Source organism: Ruditapes philippinarum, unplaced genomic scaffold, assembly GCF_026571515.1.
Source record: "Ruditapes philippinarum isolate M1 unplaced genomic scaffold, ASM2657151v2 ctg208_1_1_1_1, whole genome shotgun sequence".
Lineage (NCBI taxonomy): Eukaryota > Metazoa > Mollusca > Bivalvia > Venerida > Veneridae > Ruditapes > Ruditapes philippinarum.
Window position 1 is genome coordinate 438,524 of NW_026858626.1, and position 21,707 is coordinate 460,230.

The following is a 21,707-nucleotide window of genomic DNA, read 5'->3' on the forward strand; positions in this document are numbered from 1 at the left end:
GTTTTTTTAAAGATGATATTTAAAGTTTTTTTCTTTCGGTTCCCATGGCAACCGGAGTTCAGCATGGAATTAAATTCTTTGCACAATTTTTAAAGGTGACAGCCAAAGGAACATTCTTGTGAAGTTTGGATGAAATTAGCTTAGTGGTTTATGAGGAGATGTCATTTAAAGTAAAAGTTTACGGCCGGACGAAAAGGGATCACAAAAGCTCGACCTGTCACTTTGTGACAGGTGAGCTAAAAACTAAGGAATGGAGTTATGGTTCTTTGACACATTGGAAAATTCGAGTCGTTCAAGTTGATGTAGATTCAGTGATAGTTTGGAATAAGCATTTTTAACTTAAGGGATATAATTCAAACATGAAGCAAGATAGAGTTATGTTTCTTGAACATTGCACTTCCTCTTAAAAGTCTCTATCACTTTGTGAAGTTTACATAAAATCCCTTCAATACATATCTAGTTATATTCATATTTCGGACAAGAGTGTGAAGGACAAATGTCTTCCTAAGTTCAGACTATGTTTTTTTTCCTTTATCAACTAAAATCTCAAAAACACCATTAAAAACATATTTTCCTCACATGAGCAACCTTTTTCCCCAAAAGTACAAGTCTGTATGGAATGAACACAGATATTTATCCATAATATTACTTGAGTCCATACCGACAGATGGTTAAGACCGCAACTATACTCTCTCCCTTTCAGAAGCATAAATTATATTAACATGCTAAATCTCTGTATAGTTCTATATCAGATACCAGTATGATGAACCTTACTTTTGTACCATTTAAGTTATAGCAAAATTCAGCTTTCATTGACATACAGAAATGGGTCAGCCTTTAGTCCCCTCTTAATGAAAATATAAGGGGACTTATAACAACAATTTATTCTCATAGTTTCAATTCTCAGGTTTATTACTTATCATTACACCAGGCAAGCTAAGATACATGATAAAACCACAGGCACTATATACCACATTTACCCATATACGCTCATAATACTATATATAAAGAATAAAGGTCCCTAACGAGAGAAAAATATCATGCAAAACAAACAAGAACTGTTCGGTAAAAATACACCAGATCACTATTTTATTTTTGTGGTTGTCTCTAGGAATAATGTATCCTATCATAAACACTTTACTTCATCGAAATCCTACAAAATGCTCCAAAATACGAGCAAGTTTCCAAATTTCACTGAAATGTCATTGCATGTCGTTTTCGACGTCCAAGCGATGCGTGTAAACAAAGGTGAATTCTGGTCAATTTCTACAAAATCAACGAATAACTGTTAAGATTTCGACATACTTTCTTTAAGGCAACTTGTATACAGTCAAACTGCGATGTCTTTACTTCACAACTGTCCGACGATAACACTAACAAGCTAAAAAATTAAAATAATTGACAGCTCCGTTCCAGAAAGTAACCATTTCCTATATTACCGCACTGAATATAAGGTAAAGTAATGATTGGTTAAGCGGGAAATCCGAGTTTTAACATTTTCCTTTAACACAATGTTCATGACTGGCCTTTACTATTGACAGGGGATTCAATTCAGACTAGCCCTCTAAAATACTCCAACTAGTCCAAAGTGTTAATGGTGCCTATACAGTTATGATCACTACATCTGGAAACTGGAGATTCCCACCGAGTGTGATGCTTATCTTCATTCGCTTGACAGTGACACATGTCCACCTTAAAAAAAAAGCAATAAAAATTATATGAAGTGCAATAATTTGCAAAATAATGCTTATCTTATTTGTCTCTTCTTACATTTATAATGCAGAGCACTAGATTTGTGTGTCTGTCATACAAAATGACTTTCAATAATACTATTTAAATATATTTGAAATACAATTTCTTTAATAAATACTCATAGTAATACTAAATTCCTTTTTTGTGATATTTTTTCTGACACATATGTGCAGACAGAACATTGTGTACACCGGTCTTACTGACCTGTGTGAAACCACTCTAAGCATGATGGAACGCACTACTTTTACATGGCGGCTTTAACACCGAAGTGATAGAACAAAACGGAAATCAGGCCACTTGAAAATTTAAACTTTTTCCATACTCTGTTGGTGTAATAGCCTTTACATCATTTTTACTCAAAACATGCGCAAAACACTCCTTCTGACAATCCTTTATTGGTATTCGTTCAACACTCGTATTTCGTCAATTGTTAGTTTAAATTAAAACCGGAAGTGAAAGTAGTTTTGAATATTTTAATACATAGTAACACAGTGGAACTATCAAATTTGCACTTGCAATATTAAACTCTGAAAAACAATGAGCAATGAACAATATATTGTGTTTTATTAATAAAATTGTCATCCCTACGCAGACTTCTTTATGTCAGAGTTATTTTTACCCTCATTTGGGGTGAGTAATGCGTTGTGAGAGACTGGTGTGTATACAATTCAGACAGTATACAATTAATTTGTTTCGACAGCATACAATTTAAAGGTATAATTACTTATTGGCTACAAATAAAGTAAATAATGGTTAGTTTAATAACCAATCTGAATGTTTCAAAGATTATCCCTTCAAACTTTAAAAACAGTCTGTCAATTAAATAGATCTTAGCAATAAAGGCACACTAAGAAGAAAACTAGAAATGTGTCCATAGGACACGGGGATGCCCCCACAAGCCACTGTTCTGTCAATCTTATGACTCTAGGTCAAATATTTTTTGGACTACATGTGCCACAAGTTGAAAACTAAAAATCAAAAAAGGGCCATAATTCTCTAAAATTTGGTCGCAGCAAAAATTCCTTCCTTTACTACCATCTACACATTAAGGTTGTTCATCCCTGGAAGTTTAAGCAAAATCTGCCATCTGGTTTAAGAGGAGTTGCGTTCACAAAATTTCTACATAGTATATAATGAAAAAATCAAAAAAGGGCCATAATTCTGTTAAATTTGGTTGCAGCAAAAATTTCTTTCTTTACTACCATCTACACATTAAGGTTGTTCATCCCTGGAAGTTTAAGCAAAATCTGCCATCCGGTTTAAGAGGAGTTGCATTCACAAAATTTCTACATAGTAATTATCGTGAAAAAATCAACAAAGGGCCATAATTCTGTAAAATTTGGTCGCAGCAAAAATTCTTTCCTTTACTACCATCTACACCTGAAGGTTGTTCATCCCTGTAAGTTTAAGCAAAATCTGCCATCCGGTTTAAGAGGAGTTGCGTTCACAAAATTTCTACATAGTATATAAGTGAAACTAGAAATGTGTCCATAGGACACGGATGCCCCCACACGCCACTGTTCTGTCAATCTTATGACTCTAGGTCAAATATTGTTTTCATTAATTTTTTTTGGAAAACAGTTTGGTTTGTGAAATATACATTAAATATTATATAAGTACCTGTTGTTTGTAATAATCTTCTAGTCTTTGTTTAATCTTATACTGTACTTTTTTCTAGCTACATGTACCAGCCTTTCCAAGTGAATATTAAAGTAAATGATCTTTTATTTCCCTGAAAATATCAATTTAGAGATTTCATTTTCAAATTCATCTAATACTACTCTCTTAGTGTGTGTATATACAATGTATATATGTGTCTATACAATGTATATATATGTTTACACAATAATATGATTGTGTACAGCATGTAATGACATAATTAAAATTTGAAAAATTTATGATAATAAAATATTAATAATATTTCTTCATATTACTCCACAGTATTACCACTAAAATAGAAAATGTTCTATCATTTTATTATGATCTTTATTTTTTACATGTAGATTTGTGAAAAAAATGTGAATATCAGTAGTGTCAAAAATTGTTAAAATCATATAAAATGTCTAATTTAAACACTGATAAATAACTTCAACCATGTATTGAGAACAGGTATAGATCATTTCCAACAGTCTTGCTGTTGTGTTGACATTTTCGCGACATGGTTGTGTGTCTGCCTTGTAATCAAGAGGTCTGGGGTTCAAATCCCTTTAAGTGCCTGAAGATTTTTCAGGTTAACAATTATCAAGGTGGCAGTGATTTTTTTTCAACTTTCAAAACAACCTGTGGCTTTATAAATGGGAAACTATAGCTTGATTAATGAGAAAAGAGGAAAAATTTCAACTACTGAAAATGGAATTTACCCATACATTTAAAAAAAGTGTAATTCAATTTAAAGGGGTTCCATTGAGGTATTTTGTCATGATGGAACTGAAATATTTTTTCCAGATAAATGTACCATTTGATGAATGTTTAGAACACTAATCTTTGTACAAACCTTTAGATCATTTGCGCACTTTGTTTTTCCAGAATAATTATTCAAATTGTAAAAAGATGACCCAAAATGAAATGGCTAGACTTTAAATAGATATAGATATAATAATTTATAAAGGTCAAAATAAAATTATTCTGAAATATTCAAGAATGTGCCCCATTTGGTAGAGACGTAACGGCCGTGACAAGACCAAAAAATTGTAGGCATATATGCCGGTTTTCCTGTAAAGGCAGACATCTGTGTAATATCAATTTGTAAAATCTGTCGATTTGCAGTCTAAGTATGATCGAAATGTCTTGGGTACGAAAGACTCGAGATCTCCAAATTACTTCGAAATTATTTACGAAAGTTTTAGTCCTCGGAAACAAATTGGCATCAATAAATAAACTTAATATTATTATTCATCAAATTCATAACATATTTTGCTTTATAACTTACCTTATGAGCTTAACAGGCTGATAATTATGCTCGTGAAGTAGGTCAAAAAATATACCGGAAGTTGTCGGATTCATTTAACCTAATTATCGGCTAATTCAGAGACGAATAGATTATCTACATCTCTGGCTAATTCTATTTCAATATCCACTTTGCAATTATAAACTACAAAATTTATCCGAAAAATATTGTCTTTTTCAAAAATTTCTGGAATATAATACAAAAAAATGTGATGATAAGGCGGATGAGTAAGTTAAATATTGCAAGCCGTCAAGCACTATGACCCAATTAATTTACTATCCCATTCATAGAATTATGTGACCTTTCAAATTGTATCCGCTACGTTTCTAATACCGTAATTCAAGCTCAATTGCACATTATTTTCAAAAAATAAATTTCTTGTCTCCTCTTTCTGTTCGCAATAAATCGAAGTTTTCAGAAATTCAGAGCACTATTTTTTCACTCGCGGCGGTTATGCGTCGGTCATGGTCGGGTGATCACTATGAATTCAGCTTACGTTGATATGTTAGAATACAATATAGCATATAGAGTGGCGATGAAACGTCACAGCAGTGGGCGTTACCCTGTATGGTTGGAAATTTCGGGTTTGTAAGTGCACTAGTTGGGACTACGTCCCAACTAAAAATTAGCGTCTAACATTAAATGAAGGTTTGAACAGTTTTATTTACTTCTTTATTTTCATTTCGTTATATGAAGTATCATTTCGCTTACATAAATTGTCCATGAACCATAATGCTTGAGCACAATCTCTGCTACGATTTCCTTTTCGCCGGTCCTTAAAATACATTATCACGTTTTCAAAGTCTGTAGAACTATTTCATCGATCAACACATTGAACAAAGATTGTGATGATCAAAGAAAAATCTAGTTTTATTTAAATATAAATATGTAAATTTCATTAACTCTTTGAATAAAATCAGTCAGCTGTCCAGTTAGCGTTAGGGTACAGTTTCAATGTAGTTGTCGCCAGGGGTTAAACCTGTGATATATGTATGTAGTCTACATGTATGCTTAACGTCCATCCGCCCGGTAAGGCAAAAAACAGCTTTCGCTGTCGAGTACGGTACCCCGGACATGTCACCAATCATTCCAAGTTAATTTTGAAGCACAAAGTGGTGATAATTTACCTCCTTGGAGTTTTAGCCGAAGTAATGAATTTTAAGCCAAAAGTAGGTCACTGTACGGCGGTCAATGAGAACCTAAATGTACACTAACCTGAGACAATAATGAAGGTATTCCTTAAATTTAAAGGTATGTTGGTGCCAAGCAAAGGACCTTACTTTACTTACAAGCCGTCATTCGTACTAGGGGCTCATCCACCCTAGTACAAAATCTTCGTTGAATCTGCATACTTTGTAGGGCCACTCCTATCGGCTTAAGTCCGGACACCGACAGCTAACTTCATGCAAGCTTCGTCGTGCCGCCTTAAACGTAACTCCGAGCTGTAGAAAACATAAGAACTTGCCGTCTTACACGAAACATTGGTTCTTCAATCATCTGCCGATGCTCTGTGTTCCCAAAGACGTACACGTACCGAGGGGAAAAGAGAAGACGAGATAAATGAAACCTGTGGTATACGTATTCATCACTCCTGATAAAGTCCATATGTAGAGACTAGCTAATGCACATTAAGTACACTGGCTATCTCATTGTATACGTATTCTGGTGATAAAATTGATAAAATAGATATCTCCGTCTCAGTCTTTACAAGACAATGGAGGTGCAGTCTAAACTTGTATTTTTATAAAGAAATTATGACACCAGTCTTTAAATGGTCGTACTCATGCCAAATTCGATATATTTCTTAAAAAGTGCATTCTGTATTGAATGTCTATAATAATAAGAGTATTAGCATTGTTTTAAAAAGACATATATACTTGAATTGCGTAATATGTTGAGTGAAACATAAAGTTTTGTTTAAGTTTTTGTTATTTTGTTTAATTTGTTGGGCTTTAAGTCACGCTGACAATGTAAAGGTCAATTGGAGGCTGTAATAATGTCGCCATCGTACAACAAGTTAGTGATGTTATATTTCCGATTCTCGGTGTTTGTTCAGCACAAAATAATTGTTGTGTTTGTGGTACTTTTAGTTATTGTTATCTGGCTATTTTTAGGTGGGTGGTTCAAGTATTCTTAATTTAACCTTAAATATATGTTGGCTGCTTTTGAAATTTGTATTTTAGTTTAAACAATATTTATTTGTAATCTTTCATTTACATAAGAAAGAACATAAAATAATTTTTACGGATAGAGTAGGAAGCTTTAAAAGTTGTTTTTAAAGTTGTATTTTGACAGCTAGTCTGCTGATCCCTTTCCAAAATTCCATCTTATTTAGTTTAGCCTATTGTTCTTTCGTTTAGGGCACATGCGTTCTTTGTCTTGGAGACCATACTCTGCTGATCATGACATGACACGGATTTGCCACATTGGAGGTTTCATGATAACCGCCGTATGAGCTCATGCATCTGTGGATGTTTCCAGATTCAAAATTTTACAATGTCAAGTATACTTTAGCCGGTGCTAGGTAGCTTGCACTTTCCAGTATTGTCCATCAACAGGCTCAATCAAATCGAGTCTGCAACATTTTCAATTTTGCCGTTTTGGACATTCTATAGGTTTTCTATTTCTCTATATTTCCAGTTTTTTTGGCAGATGAAATTTCTTATGCTTATGTGTATATTATAATAGAATGCAAAAGTCCTACTGAAGTTCGAACCCACGGTGTTCTTAAGTCAATGACGGAATTTACCCAGGACATGTAGTGTAGAAAATAGTTCTTTTACGTTGTGAAGAGTCCAAATTAAAGTCATCCCTTACATAAATGGCCAAAATTTTTTAAGTGCTTTTATTGCATCTGTATTGCTATTGTGTGCAATATGGTGACTTAAAGTGTGTATTCTCCATGACCTAGCATTTCTGAGTAGAAGAAAGATAAAGATAAAGATATCGATGTACTACGACTCTTTAAAGCCAAATTGAGTCCCAGGAATATAACTCCTTTTGTATTCCTCGAAACATTTTTTACTTTACTGTTACAATTTCCATAAAGTTTTTGGCAACTACCTGAACAAACTTTTGCTTCTGTGTTGTTTTTTTCATAGCAATAAGTACAATTTTAGTAATTTAGTATTTTGTGTGGAAGATGATACAAGATATCGGGACAAGCAACTACCGACTGGATAAGTAGGTTTGTCTTTGTATGCAACTGACACCTGAGCGATCGATTCTCGTAGCAGCCAATTCCTATATTTATGTCGTTATTATGTAAAATCAGACCGATCATTTTTTCAGAATACTCACCAGTTGCTGTTTTGGATTATTTTATAGTGATTGTGCACAAATTCAAAGCTGCAGAAAAACTGCAAGGGCTAATATATTATTGTTTGTGCTAATTTTACTTGCATTGCATTGGTGTTTAAAGACATAGCTATAAAATTCCTGTTCCGAATATGCTCCAGCATTTAGCCTTAAATGTAATGCATTTACTATAGAATATATTAGTACGAAAATTCAGTAGGCCGTTTCTACATAATGATTTACGGTTTCGATACGGCTATCGGTTTTTACATATTAAAAGTCGATATTACAACAATTTATTCTTACGAATACAGGAAGTGAGGTGGGACCAACAACATAGAAATTAAAATTAAAATCAATAGCTCTACTTTATTCACTTTCCTTTGCCATTTGTCAAAATGGTAAGAAGATGTTCATTTTTTTATCCATTGAATATGTTTCATTGTTAAGAAGTCGATTTGCAAAGGAAAAGTCTACAAAATCCAGCATATGTCTGATATGAACCAAATAATTTATGACATGAATGATCCGATATTCATCATGTTTATTAATAAATGATATGAAATTAGGCAAAGCCTATGAACGGGGAAGTTGGTTAAGAAATCGTTCATTTTGTTGTGTCGCCTTGAAAAGGTGACATATAGGGGTTACTTTCGTCGGCGGCGTCTGTGTCGTTGTCGTTGTCGGCGTCCCCTAAAGTAGCGACCCCAATCGGCGCCGCCATTTTGTATTTGCCTTCTACCGTAACGTAAACAGTATAGATTTTGTACGACATTTTTGGCAGTCTACCGGTAAGTGTTTTTACTTTTTATTATTTAAAATAGTGAAAGGACATGTTTTTTTACATGTTTTTGGTACTTGTTGTATACTTTGTTTATTTTTGTCGGCAAATTTACGCTTTGTTTCGATGTAATTTGTTTACTTCCGCCTCCGTGGAAGCCATTTTGTTTACAGTAGGGTAGTTACGTAAATCTCGATAATTGCGAGATTTGCTTTCATTGGCGGCAAATAACCACGTGATGTTGATGTCTGCTTTATATGCGCATCCTGTCGGTGTGGTTTTTCCATTAATACATTGAAATTACTCTTAGAAAATTGAAATATTAGTCCTCTGGTGACGGAAAAATAGGTATTTTACCCGGGTTAGCCCCTCCCTCGGTCTAAATTTGTTGATTTTTGATGATATCAATTATTTTTATTTACGGATATGTGAAGGTCATTTGCAAGCGAGTCTGCGCACTTGTTGCGCACGTCAGAAAACTGAAGTAGGTGTTCCCCGAAATGAAACCGGAAGTTGTCATATCGAAACAGAAAGTACAATTTGAAATAATTCGGATACATAATCAAATTCGGATATGTAAACAAACGTTCTTGAAATGGAGACAATAGTAATTTTGAATTGTAAATAATGATTATAGCTCATTTTTAGTTTGATAATGTGTTTATTTATGTGGTTTAAAATTGATAGTGTGTTTATTTATGTGTTTTAAAGCTTTGGAAATGTTTGTTCATAATCATAATACAATGATTTTGTACGTGGATCCAAGGGTATGTCCTTGACATTTTGTTTATCAACCAATTTTTGTTTTCATGGAGGTCTTTGACTTTGTTTGATCCTGTCATGATGGTTTCATCAGGTGAACTGTCTGCATTTTGATTTTATTCTGTGGACATGATTAAATTTTATTTTATTTGATACATATTTATTTATTTTGTCTAAATTGACGCTTTAGTTTATAAGTTAATGACTAGTACAATTTATCATTTTGTTATCTTTTTCTTTTGTTTAACATTTTGGTTTTATTTCCCATCATTTTCAGTTATGGACTCCATTGATTCCAGTACAGTATTCATACAGTTTACAAAGTAATACTTAGTAAGTATAAGTTTTAACAAATCATTTATTAAATTTCAGATATATGCAAGCATGGATTCAAGTTTTATTTCAAATGAAAATGTAATTGAGCATGTAAAGGGTCATGGTCTTGATGCCACAACAAAATACATGATAGAAAGATACCCATCAAAACTTTCAAATATCACATACAAAGCTTTGCTAAGTCACATCACCCGTATTTATCAGAAGTACCAGCATTTAAATAAAAGCAAAACTCGAGTGAAAGGCAAACAACATTTTGACAGTTTTATGAAAGATACTTTTATATTTCCAAGTTCTAAAGAAAGTACACCTTGTAAAACCAATGCCAATGATAAATGTTTAACATCTGCCACCCCATTTCAACCAAATGATAATCCTGTCTTACAAGCAACTGTATATAAGGAAGTTGCCGAAAAATTAGCAAATGAATTGTGTGATACAAAATATGAAATGGTTACTATGGAAGAGGAGTTAGAGGTGTTAACTGAAGAAAAAGACACTTTGAATGAAAGTTTAGATGCTAATTTAGATTTGTTAAATAAAAGTCAAAAAGCTTTAAAACGAACCGCCAATAGGGAGGCCTATTGGCGTGATAAGGTACAAAAGGTGCAACAAAATTTAACAGCTGAAAATGTCATTCATGATTTAAGGTTACAAATTCTTGAACTTAAAGAAACTTTGTGTGTAAAAAATGAAGAAATAAAAAATCTTAAACACATTATTGATGAACTTAATATTGAAAACCTTGATCTGAAAAAGATTGAGAACATGGACCTCTTTGATGTTGACTCAAATTCTTATATCTCAGAATTACATGCGTGTGTTTATACTTTGTTAGATAACCATGTCTCATGTGAACATGTTAGTAATGTTATTGAAAGTGTTCTAAAACTTTGTAAAAAGAAAGCAAATAAGTTACCCTGTGCTAGCACAATAAATAATTGGTCAATTGAAAGATCCTTAATTGCCAGGCGACATATATCTGAATGTTCTGAAAATAAGAACACAACTCTTCATACTGATGAAGCCTCAAAGTATGGGTCAAAGTGGGGCGCCTTTGGCACAAGGGATGCAGAGGGTAACTACTTACTTTTAGGTCTAAGAGATATGGCTACTAAGTCATCAAGTGATACACTTGAAACTTTTAAAGATATATTGTATGATATTGATTTAGCCGGTAATTGTGACACAGATACTGCAAAAAAAATTCTTGTTAATATTAAAAACACCATGAGTGATAGAGCTTCCACAGAAACAAAATTTAATGACATGTTGAAAGAATATAGAGATACAATTTTACCAGAAGTGATTGAAAACTTTAATTTAATGAATGAGGAATCAAAACAAGCAATTTCAAGTATGAATAATTTTTTCTGTGGTCTCCACACACTTGTGCATATGGCAGATGCGTCTCAGAAATCTTTATTTGAAATAGAAAAGGCCCATTTTGATGGCAACATTCCTATTGACAATCCATCTTTTGCAAAGTCAGGTCAGTCTGGGACGGTTCGTCTTATTCATACAGCCTGTAAAGCTTTCGCAAGGAGAGGGGACCAAAAAAGTGGCTGCCATCAGGGTTTTAAAACATACATAGCTGACTTTTTAAAGCAAAACAATATATTGGGTTTGCCTTTGCAGCCTTTACGCGGCAATAGGTTCAACATTTTGTTTTCCAATGCTGGGCATGTTTATTTTCTTAAAGATAAAATGACTGAATATCTTGATAAAATATCCTCCATGAATGGTCTTTTGCAAAGTGTCCTTAAAGATTTAAAAACTCCCTTCTTTTTAGCAGGCTGTAAAGCTTTAGGACTTATTTCAAAAATTATAACAACACCATTATGGAAAGTGATAGAAAGCAAAAATGTTTCAATTTCAATGATGAGTGAAAAGTATTTAGCTCTTTTAACATTCTTGAATGATGTAGTAAAAAATCTTGAGGAATTTATAAAAGGTGAATTAGTTTTATATGATGACATTCCAATCAAAAAGGATATAGTTTACACGCATCTTGTACAGCCTTCTGAATATGATGGAAACGTCATTCTTATTCTAAGTGTCATAATACCCGCACTTTCAAAATTAATTCAAAGGCAATATGGTGACCATCTCCCCGGTGGAAAATATGAAATAATAAATCCAGATATAACAGCTAGCGTAGATAAACATAATAAGTTTCCTGAACGTGTTTTTTCATATGTAGATCATATACTTACTGCTAAGCCAAATATTAAAACCCTGGCTCTTGAGTCACAAATTACATTTTCATTAAATAAGACTAGTGAGTGGCTGTCAGGTCAGGAGAACATGAATGAAATAATAAAAGAAAGTAGGAGTGGTGTGAAAGCTGAAAGAGTGCGGTTTAAACAAAGAGAGCAAACAATATTAGCAAAGAGAGTAGAAAAACAGGAAGAAGATTTTAGAAAGAAAGTAGAGCAAGAGAGGCGGCGAATAGAAAAACTTGAAAGGGAGACTGCAGATATGCTTTTTTATGGTTTGTGGCAAAATGTAGCGCAGATGGAAAGTGAGTTAGAAAAAATTGAATCAAAAAAAGAAAAAGAAGAGGCATTGAAAGTTCAACTTAGATTTAGGAAAAATGTTTTTAATCAAAAGAGTGAAACTCCAAATGTATACACATTTAGTAAACAGGTTGATGGAAAGCGTGTCCCACTAAGTGTAGATGAACTTAAAGATAAAGTTGCCTCACTTATTGAAAATGCTTATCAAGTTCCTCCACCTGAACAACCCCATATGCTAGTTGGCAAATATATAGAACATAAGTGGATTGAAAATGATGCCCCAAAGTGGTACAATGGCAGAGTTATTTCACAGGTAAAGTTTAACTGCTATCTGCCTGTTCAATGTTTGGATATATATGATAATTTGATAGATTATTTAAAACTTGTACTCAAAACATTTTCTATTTTTGTATTTGCAGGTTCCTGGGTTCCCAGCATGGTTTAATGTTGTGTATGAAGATGATGATGCTGTTTACACATCAAAGTTGGGGGAGGAATATAGAGCTGGAGATGTGATCATCCGTGAACTTTTTTAAGAACAATTTTGTTCGTGATGTACGCATTTAGTTCGGTTAAAATGGTACGGTGAAGGCAAATACAAAATTTCGGTATTTTATTTGACTTGCTTATGTAAATCAGGGTTAAATAAGTATTACTTAGATTTATAATTATGGCTTCTTCTTGTCCTTAAATGTCTTGAAATAAAATAATGAATATTGTCAGGAAAATATAAGCCTAATAATGTGTATGACATTTCTTTTTTTCAATGACGCATATTTCAAATATCACAAGTTGATGTCGAAATAATAAACTTTCGAAGGCAGTCCAAGGTCCTTAACTTAACACTGCCAAACTGACCCTCATAAATATAACTGAAATTGTCTTGGTAAGACTTTTCACTTGCATATATAAAATGTATGTTTATCACTGTTTATCTCTTTTTATTCTTTAACAGCTAAATATTACCTGGGTTTGTGCTAATTTGAAGGTTCGGGTGAAAGACCTGTTCACAAAAAATCAAGGGGCCATAACTCAGTACAGATAAATTTGATTTAAGTAATAAACACACATCAGATCTTGATTAAATATGTCCCATTGAATTAAGCTTACAATAACCTCTTAATTCATGTATGAAACATATGTATTATATCTTTAAGGAATATATGAGTATGATTATATAAAATAACACAAGGACGGCAGAAAATTCGCAATTTGATAAAAATTGAAAGGGCCATAACTTTGGATAGGAACATCCGATTTTGATAAAATTTGCACCACTGAACTTGTTTTGCCAAGACCTTTCCAATGATGTATAACACTAATGCCTTTTTGAAATTTTTAAAAATGGGTTGTGGTCGCTACCTAAAGCTTGTCCGGAGCATAACTCAGTCACTATAAGTCTGATTGACTTCAAACTTGGTATGCATGCTTCTTTCAATAACCCGAAGTGCAGTGCACAAGGACCGGTACTCTGCAGTTCTTATTTTTTGAGTTATTGCCCTTTGTTAATTTTCATACATTAATTTTGTCCGGGCCATTTCTCTTCAACTAAAAAAGCTATGGACTTGAAACTTCATAGGATGATAGATCTCATTAAGAAGAAATGCAGTGCACAAGAACCAGTACTCTGCACTTCCTAATTTTTGAGTTATTGCCCTTTGTTAATTTTCATACTTTATTTTTGTCCGGGCCATTTCTCCTAATGTATAAAAGCCATGGACTTGAAACTTCATAGGATGATAGGTCTCATTAAGAAGAAGTGCAGTGCACAAGAACTGGTACTCTGCATTTCTTATTTTTTGAGTTATTGCCCTTTGTTTATTTTCATACTTTAATTTTGTCCGGGCCATTTCTCCTTAAGTATAAAAGCTATGGACTTGAAACTTCATAGGATGATAGATCTCATTAAGAAGAAGTGCAGTGCACAAGAACCAGTACTCTGCACTTCCTAATTTTTGAGTTATTGCCCTTTGTTAATTTTCATACTTTATTTTTGTCCGGGCCATTTCTCCTAATGTATAAAAGCCATGGACTTGAAACTTCATAGGATGATAGGTCTCATTAAGAAGAAGTGCAGTGCACAAGAACTGGTACTCTGCATTTCTTATTTTTTGAGTTATTGCCCTTTGTTTATTTTCATACTTTAATTTTGTCCGGGCCATTTCTCCTTAAGTATAAAAGCTATGGACTTGAAACTTCATAGGATGATAGATCTCATTATTTAGAAGTGCAGTGCACAAGAATCGGTACTCTGCATTTCTTAATTTTTGAGTTATTGCCCTTTGTTAATTTTCATACTTAATTTTTGTCCAGGCCATTTCTCCGAAAGTATAAAAGTTATGGACTTGAAACTTCATAGGATGATAGATCTCATTTAAAAGAAGTGCAGTGCATAAGAACTGATACTCTATATTTCTTATTTTTGAGTTATTGCCCTTTGTTGATTTTCTTACTTTATTTTTGTCCTGGTCATTTCTCCTCAAGTATGAAAGCTATGGACTTGAAACATCATAGAATGATAGATGTTATTGATAAGAAGTGCAGTGTACAGAAACTGCTGCTCTGCACTTATTATTTTTTTAGTTATTGCCCTTTGTTAATTTTTATATTTCATTTTTGTCCTGGCCATTTCCCCTAAACTACATTGTTCACAAGGCGACACATCCGACTCGCGGAGTTCTAGTTTGTTTTAAAGGTGTCATTCGGTAATTCATGCACCGCTTCCAGATCCGTTTTCACTCAGAATAATCGACTAATATGAAATTAGGCAAAGCCTATGAACGGGGAAGTCGTTAAAAAAATCCTTTCATTCTTTCCGTTTTAAAGGTGTCATTCGATATTACATACACCGCTTCCGTTTTCACTCGGAACACTCGACGATTATTACTAATCCGAAAAGTTGAGATTTGTTCCGTTATCGGAATACCCCGCCTATTATCATTGACGTACATTGTAAATGGCGGCGCCCGACTTGAACTGACACTGAAAATTTCATTGATAGGTATAGAATTCTATATATTTTTTAATTGTTTTTTATTTGATTTTCTTTTAAATATTCACGTGTAATCTATAGCCGGGCAAGCCTAAGCCCGGACCCGCTTCGCGGGCCCGGTCTTTGACTTCCCCGTATTAGCTTGATTTACTAGTAGTCCTATAAATATTAATATGACGTCGCTTTGAGATATTTTTGCTTCTGGGCAAAGCAACGTCATATCGAAATTGCTCAAAAACCCATAGCATGTTCCGCCAGAAAATCGGGCGGAACGAAAAACAATGAAGACAGCGTGTATTTACATATTTTTGACCTATTTATGAACAAAACTAAAAAATAAATACCTTTTGTCAAAATAATTAAACTGTCACATCCGAAAAATCACGATTAAATCCTCTCATGTATTTCAATTCCTTTTACAGCCGATAAACAAATGGCGGCCGTAAAGTGCGCGAAATCTGATTGGCTAATTCAAATGCAAGCGTTTAACAGAGTCAGTGTGTTCGAATATATTTTTCCGTTCAAAAATTTGGAATCAATCTGTAAAGCACCTTGCTTAACCAGTATGGCTGATAGACAAAAATAGATTGATGTTTATATTTTGTTTTAAATTGATAAGTACATCGTTTGACAGTTTTTGTGTATGATTGAGCATGAAATGGAAAGAAAATATGATAATCTTTTGAATAAAGCTTGCAAGGCAGGACAATAGACATTTTTGGAATTTTTTATGATGCTATGCGTTTTTGAGCAATAACTATTAGACGTCAGGCTTGACCGACAAAAACTATAACAAGCCTGTAACGTCTAATATATTGGACTAGATTTACTAGTATAAAATAATTGTTCATTTTTATTTAACATTTTCCGTTGTAAAGTTGTCATTCAGTATCTTATTCACTGCTTCCGTTTATTCTGGTTCCCTGTCCTAATATGAAATTTGGCAAAGCCTATGAACAGGGAAGTCGGTATTTTTATTTTCCGTTTTAAAAGTGCCATTTGGTATTTTATACACTGCTTCCGTTTGTTCTGGTTTCCTGTCTTATTATGGTTCCCATCCAAGATGGCTGCCCATAATTCCTCGGCTTTTATCGTTATCTTGTATGCCGAAAAGTTGCGATTTGTCAATTATCGGATTACTCGCTGTTTATCATTGCGTTACGGTGCCCAACAAGAAATGACACTGAAAATTTCGCTGATAGGTATAGAATTCTATATTTTTTTCTTTTTATATGCCCGAAAGGGCATATTATGTTATACCCCCTGGCGTCCGTCTGTCTGTCCGTATGTCCGTCCGTACGTCCGTCCGTTAGCAATTTGGTTTCCGGAGCATAACTTAAGTTCCATTTGGCCCACAATGTTCAAACTTCATAGGATGATTGTCCATATTGGGTAAAAGACCCCTATTGATTTTGGGGTCAAAGGTCAAGGTCACTATGACCTTAAAACTGAAAACAGTTTCCGGAGCATAACTTAAGTTCCATTCGACCAACAATAATCAAACTTCATAGGATGATTGTCCATATAAGGTAGAAGACCCTTATTGATTTTGGGGTCACAAGGTCAAAGGTCAAGGTCGCTATTACCTTGATACTGAAAACAGTTTCCGGAGCATAACTTAAGTTCCAAATGGCCCACAATGTTCAAACTTCATAGGATGATTGTCCATAGTGGGTAAAAGACCCCTATTGATTTTGGGGTCAAAAGGTCATAAGGTCAAGGTCACTATGACCTTAAAACTGAAAACAGTTTCCGGAGCATAACTTAAGTTCCATTTGACCCACAATGTTTAAACTTCATAGGATGATTGTCCATATTGGGTAGAAGACCCCTATTGATTTTGGGGTCACAAGGTCTAAGGTCAAGGTCACTATTACCTTGATACTGAAAACAGTTTCCGGAGCATAACTTAAGTTCCAATTGACCCACAGTGTTCAAACTTCATAGGATGATTGTCCATATTTGGAAGAAAACCCCTATTGATTTTGGGGTCACAAGGTCAAATGTCAAGGTCACTATTACATTGATACTGAAAACAGTTTCCAGAGCATAACTTAAGTTCCATTTGGCCCACAGTGTTCAAACTTCATAGGATGATTGTCCATATTAGGTAGAAGATCCCTATTGATTTTGGGGTCAAAAGGTCAAGGGTCAAGGTCACTATATCCTATAAACTGAAAACAGTTTCTGGAGCATAACTTAAGTTCCATTTGGCCCACAATATTCAAACTTCATAGGATGATTGTCCATATTGGGCAGAAGACTCCTATTGATTTTGGGGTCACTAGGTCAAAGGTCAAGGTCACAATTACCTTAAAACCAAAAACAGTTTCCGGGGCATAAAGTAAGTTCCATTTGGCCCACAATATTCAAACTTCGTAGGATGATTGTCCATATTGGGTAGAAGACCCCTATTGATTTTGGGGTCACAAGGTCAAAGGTCAATGTCACTTTTACCTTAATACTGAAAACAGTTTCTAGAGCATAATTAAAGTTCCAAGTGGCCAACAATATTCCAACATTTTTTAGGATGATTGTCCATATAAGGTAGAAGACCCCTATTGATTTTGGGGTCAAAAGGTCAAAGGTTAAGGTCATTATTAATAACTTAAGTATTAATCAACCTACAGCTGTAAAATTTTATAGGATGAACAGCTAATTCCCATGTCTTATAAATGCTTCATCCTTATTAAAAAAAAAAAAAACACTTTCGGGCATATAATGCTCCGCCTAGCGGTGCTCTTGTTGTTTTTTTTTTCTTTTTAAATATTCACGTGTAGTCTATACCCGGGCAAGCCAAAGATTTTGACTTCCCACAATGAAAGTCGAAAATGCACATGCTATTTTATGTATTTAAACGTCCTCGTTTCACCAAGAAACAACAATTGTCTTCGTGTGTTTACTATAATTAAGATGCTCCACCATTTTGAAAAAGGAAATGCATGTACGGCTAGAACTTTTGGCTGGGGACTCCTTTTGTATTGCTTGATCAGGATGCAAAATTTACTTCTGGTGTTAATTAAATGTTGATTTTGATATTAAAATGTATATTGTGATTGCATTCTGGAAGATAATTTGGTATTCTATTGATTTTCACCAAAAAAGTGGCAGTAAGGTTTTATTTAAAAGGTTTAATTAGTTTTTGGAATTTTCAATCTTTACTTTATTGAGATGTGAATAAAATGTGATGGTAAAAGGGCAATGTCCCTCCCAAATTACTTAAACTATGGCTTATTCCTTTTCATGATAATAATCAGACAAGAATAAGATGACAGCCTGACACTATCACAATATATGTATTTTCCCAATCGGGCAATAAAATGAAAAGTACTAATCAAAATTCCAGAGATTGATATGAATTTGTTTTGCAGATGCAGTTTATGCTTTTGTTTAGCCGGCAAGGCAAGTTACGGCTACAAAAATGGTATGTTGCGCACCAAGATAAGATGAAGAAGAAGATAACAAGGGAACTGGTGACACTAGTGTTGTCAAGGAAACCAAAGATGTGCAGCTTTCTTGAGTGGAAAGATCTTAAAGTAGTTTATAAAAGGTATAAAAAATTCTTGTTTAGCCCTTATGATTTTCACACCTTACATCTTAAATGGTCTTCTCAGCCCTTCACACTTGACAGATCCATTCATCATTTTTGAGGGGAAGAATTTCAAAATATGTACCAACTGAAAAACCAACAGTGCAGACCATGGTCAGAAAGCACAGACATGCCGGTTGATCATTGTCTGCAGTGGTTGCCTCCAGCAGGATTAAAAATATATAAATTTGTATATCTGGAAAAAAGGGACAAACATTCAAACGTTTTCATTTTTATCTGAGGCAACAGATGTGTCAACGAAAACAACCGATTTGGTTAAGGGTCAAGAGGGGTATTTTAATATATAAGCTGAAAATACAGCCAATTTTAACACTATGAAAAGAAAGTCACCTTTTAATTAAGGTTTGCACGCAAATATACCTAGAATGTGTCTAAATTTATGTGATATCATCATACTAAGGCTCTTTTTGTAATTGATTAAGGGCAAATTATTTTTGCTTAGTTTACATATTGTCATTGTAGGTGACTTCTATTAAAAGTACACAAACTGAAAGTTTATTTCTACTTCCAGGAAGATTTCCTTTCCGTGGAAAATTTCATATTAATTGTTTCTTCAAAATTAAATGTACATTAAATATGTAGGCATGGCAGTTTTACTCATAAAATCAAAGTCAAAACTCAGTAAATCAGAACTTCAACAAAATTATCTTATATATTTTTGAAATCATATAGTTTATTTTGGTGGTTCAAAGTCATAATTGAATATCATGAAATCATAATAAAACATGGCTTGAATGTTAATAATCAGTTCGGGTTTAATATTTCTAAATGCTCTTGCCAGGGCATTTTTCCTCTGATTCTTGCTCTCCTCAACGGTAATTGGCATTTTCTTTATCTGAGAAAGGAAAACACCAGCCACACTTGTCGCATCGAGGTGCATGTTTTTTAAACGTACAACTGGAAATTTCTGATTCTGATAAATTTGACCTTGAAATTGCAATGCTTCCCAGATACGTTGAGCAATCTGAATCTTGGAGAAGCATATTGACAGTTCACTTTCCAAGCTTTTATCAAACATTGTTTGAATCAAGCCGGTAATTATGGAATCTGATTGGATCCCCTTTTTGGCGATTGCAGAGTCGATTTCTTCCCATTCGGATGAACTGATATCGATTTGTGACAGATAATATTCTATGTCTTCGTAGTACGTCTCTTGTTTTATGACGATATCTGGTTTCGCTCTGCAAGCATTACACTGAGAATAGGCCGGGAGCCAGTGAGGATTTCCGTTACTCTTACGGCTTTCAGATAAAACATGTTTTAAAAAGTCTTCAAAAGACACATAATCTTTGCACGCCTTCAATTGTGTTACTTTACTACCTGTTGAGATTATTTCCTCATATTTGGCTTGAAAGACATCCTCGAAGACTGGCACATAAATCTTGTCTAAGTAGGCTGAATATAATCGTGAATAAGGATTTCTTGCAACTATGGCTTTCAAAAACATGCCTTTCCTGAAATCACGAGCCGTAACTTGCACATTGTCGAAATTGAGCAAGTAATGAATATCTTTTCTCGCTAAATTAAAAACATTTTTTTGGAGCAGAGTTACATTTTTAAGTTCTTCCGCATTGTGTTTAGGCTTCCTTAAACCTAAAAGTTTTTTAGGATCATTAAGATAGTAAATTATTTGTTTAAGAAATGTGCAGCCTGATTTAGCCACTACGCAAATGGCAGAGTTGCGTGTTGAGTATATCTGTTGATGTTTGTATATGTTTTGATAGCTTATCCTTCCGACCCTTTCCATAAGGTAATTGCACTTTTCCTGCAGATGTTTAATTCGCTCTGTTTGCACTTCTGTTAATGCGTGTTTTGTCTTAAACATTTTGTGATAGAAATATGAGACCTTAGTATCTGTAATAAAAAGAAATTTAAATTAAAAACATTAAAATATATGTGTACATCATTTTAAAAAAGATGATGTATGCAAGCATTATGTACATGTATACAATTGTAATTGATTGCTTTTAAAATATCTGTGCTTGTCCAGCACATAACTTGAAAACCCTTGGACATAATTTGTTTAAACTGCACACAGTGGTAGAGGGCATTGAGGCAGAGTGCAGTGCCCAAAGAAGACCATTAACTCTGTTTTGTCCTGTTTAAATTTTTTAAATTATCTCCCCTTTTAGAAAAATCTTGTCTGGGACATAACTCTAAAACTATAAGAGATATCAATATGAAACTTTGTAGGTAAATAGATCTTAATGGGTAGATATGCAATGCACAAGAAATATATTTCTGCCTTGCCTAATTTTAGAGTTATTGCCCTTTGTTCATTTTTAAAACTGAACTTTGTCCGGGATATAACTCTGAAACAATAAGAGATATTGCTTAAGAAAAATGACCTAAGATTTTAGTTCCCTTTACTCTTTAAACCCCAAATTAATGAAATTAAAAATATTTTAAAAATTTTTTTACAACTTAAAAAAATTTTTTAAAATTTTTAAAAAAAACAATTTCCTGTTGAAGTAACTTTTGATTTTTAAAGTTTAAATTTTCCCCTCCAAAAAAGCTTTCATATAGAATTTCAACTTTCTTTTCCTTTATAATTTTTTTTTAAAATTTTATGATTTTTTATCATTTTGGTTTTCCTTTTTTCATAATTTTCCCAAAAATGTGTGAGAAATTTTTGGGTTTTTGGCGTTACCCAACCTTTTTTGGGGAGTTCTACAAAGTTCAGTGAATATCCCCAACTTTCCCCAAAAATG

The 21,707-nt window shown here is 33.7% G+C and overlaps 3 protein-coding genes and 1 long non-coding RNA gene across 9 annotated transcripts in view; 2 read left to right on the forward strand and 2 right to left on the reverse strand.

The window, feature by feature from the left end:
* Positions 1–891: 891 nt before the first annotated feature.
* On the reverse strand, positions 892–5,067 carry LOC132753753 (uncharacterized). Its single transcript, XR_009629009.1, has 3 exons — positions 4,682–5,067; positions 3,373–3,484; positions 892–1,692 (listed from the first exon to the last, which is right to left on the reverse strand). It is a non-coding gene; the product is annotated as an uncharacterized LOC132753753 (long non-coding RNA).
* A 3,196-nt stretch (positions 5,068–8,263) lies between these two features.
* The window catches only part of LOC132753751 (AP-1 complex subunit sigma-2), a 35,497-nt gene continuing 22,053 nt past the window's right edge, over positions 8,264–21,707 (forward strand). For all 6 annotated transcript variants that reach the window (XM_060744276.1, XM_060744275.1, XM_060744271.1 and 3 more), the window contains exons 1-2: positions 8,264–8,397; positions 18,758–18,936. In XM_060744276.1, the coding sequence (XP_060600259.1) occupies positions 8,395–8,397; positions 18,758–18,936 (182 nt within the window). In that variant the 5' untranslated portion in view covers positions 8,264–8,394. The remainder of the gene's footprint in view (positions 8,398–18,757; positions 18,937–21,707) is intronic.
* LOC132753754 (uncharacterized) lies at positions 9,887–12,910 on the forward strand. The gene is made up of 2 exons (XM_060744278.1): positions 9,887–12,781; positions 12,814–12,910. The coding sequence occupies exons 1-2, from the start codon at positions 9,924–9,926 to the stop codon at positions 12,908–12,910; spliced, it is 2,955 nt and encodes a 984-aa protein (XP_060600261.1). The 5' UTR covers positions 9,887–9,923.
* LOC132753750 (carbohydrate sulfotransferase 13-like) lies at positions 19,549–21,056 on the reverse strand. The gene has a single exon (XM_060744270.1). It carries the CDS (start codon positions 20,819–20,821, stop codon positions 19,670–19,672), a length of 1,152 nt encoding a protein of 383 aa, XP_060600253.1. The 5' UTR covers positions 20,822–21,056; the 3' UTR covers positions 19,549–19,669.

Coding starts and splice junctions, on each gene's coding strand:
- LOC132753754 (XM_060744278.1), top strand. CDS start 9,924: ATGGATTCAAGTTTTATTTCAAATGAAAATGTAATTGAGCATGTAAAG. Junction 12,782..12,813: donor ATAGATTATTTAAAACTTGT/ACTCAAAACATT, acceptor TTGTATTTGCAG/GTTCCTGGGTTCCCAGCATG.
- LOC132753750 (XM_060744270.1), bottom strand. CDS start 20,821: ATGTTTAAGACAAAACACGCATTAACAGAAGTGCAAACAGAGCGAATT.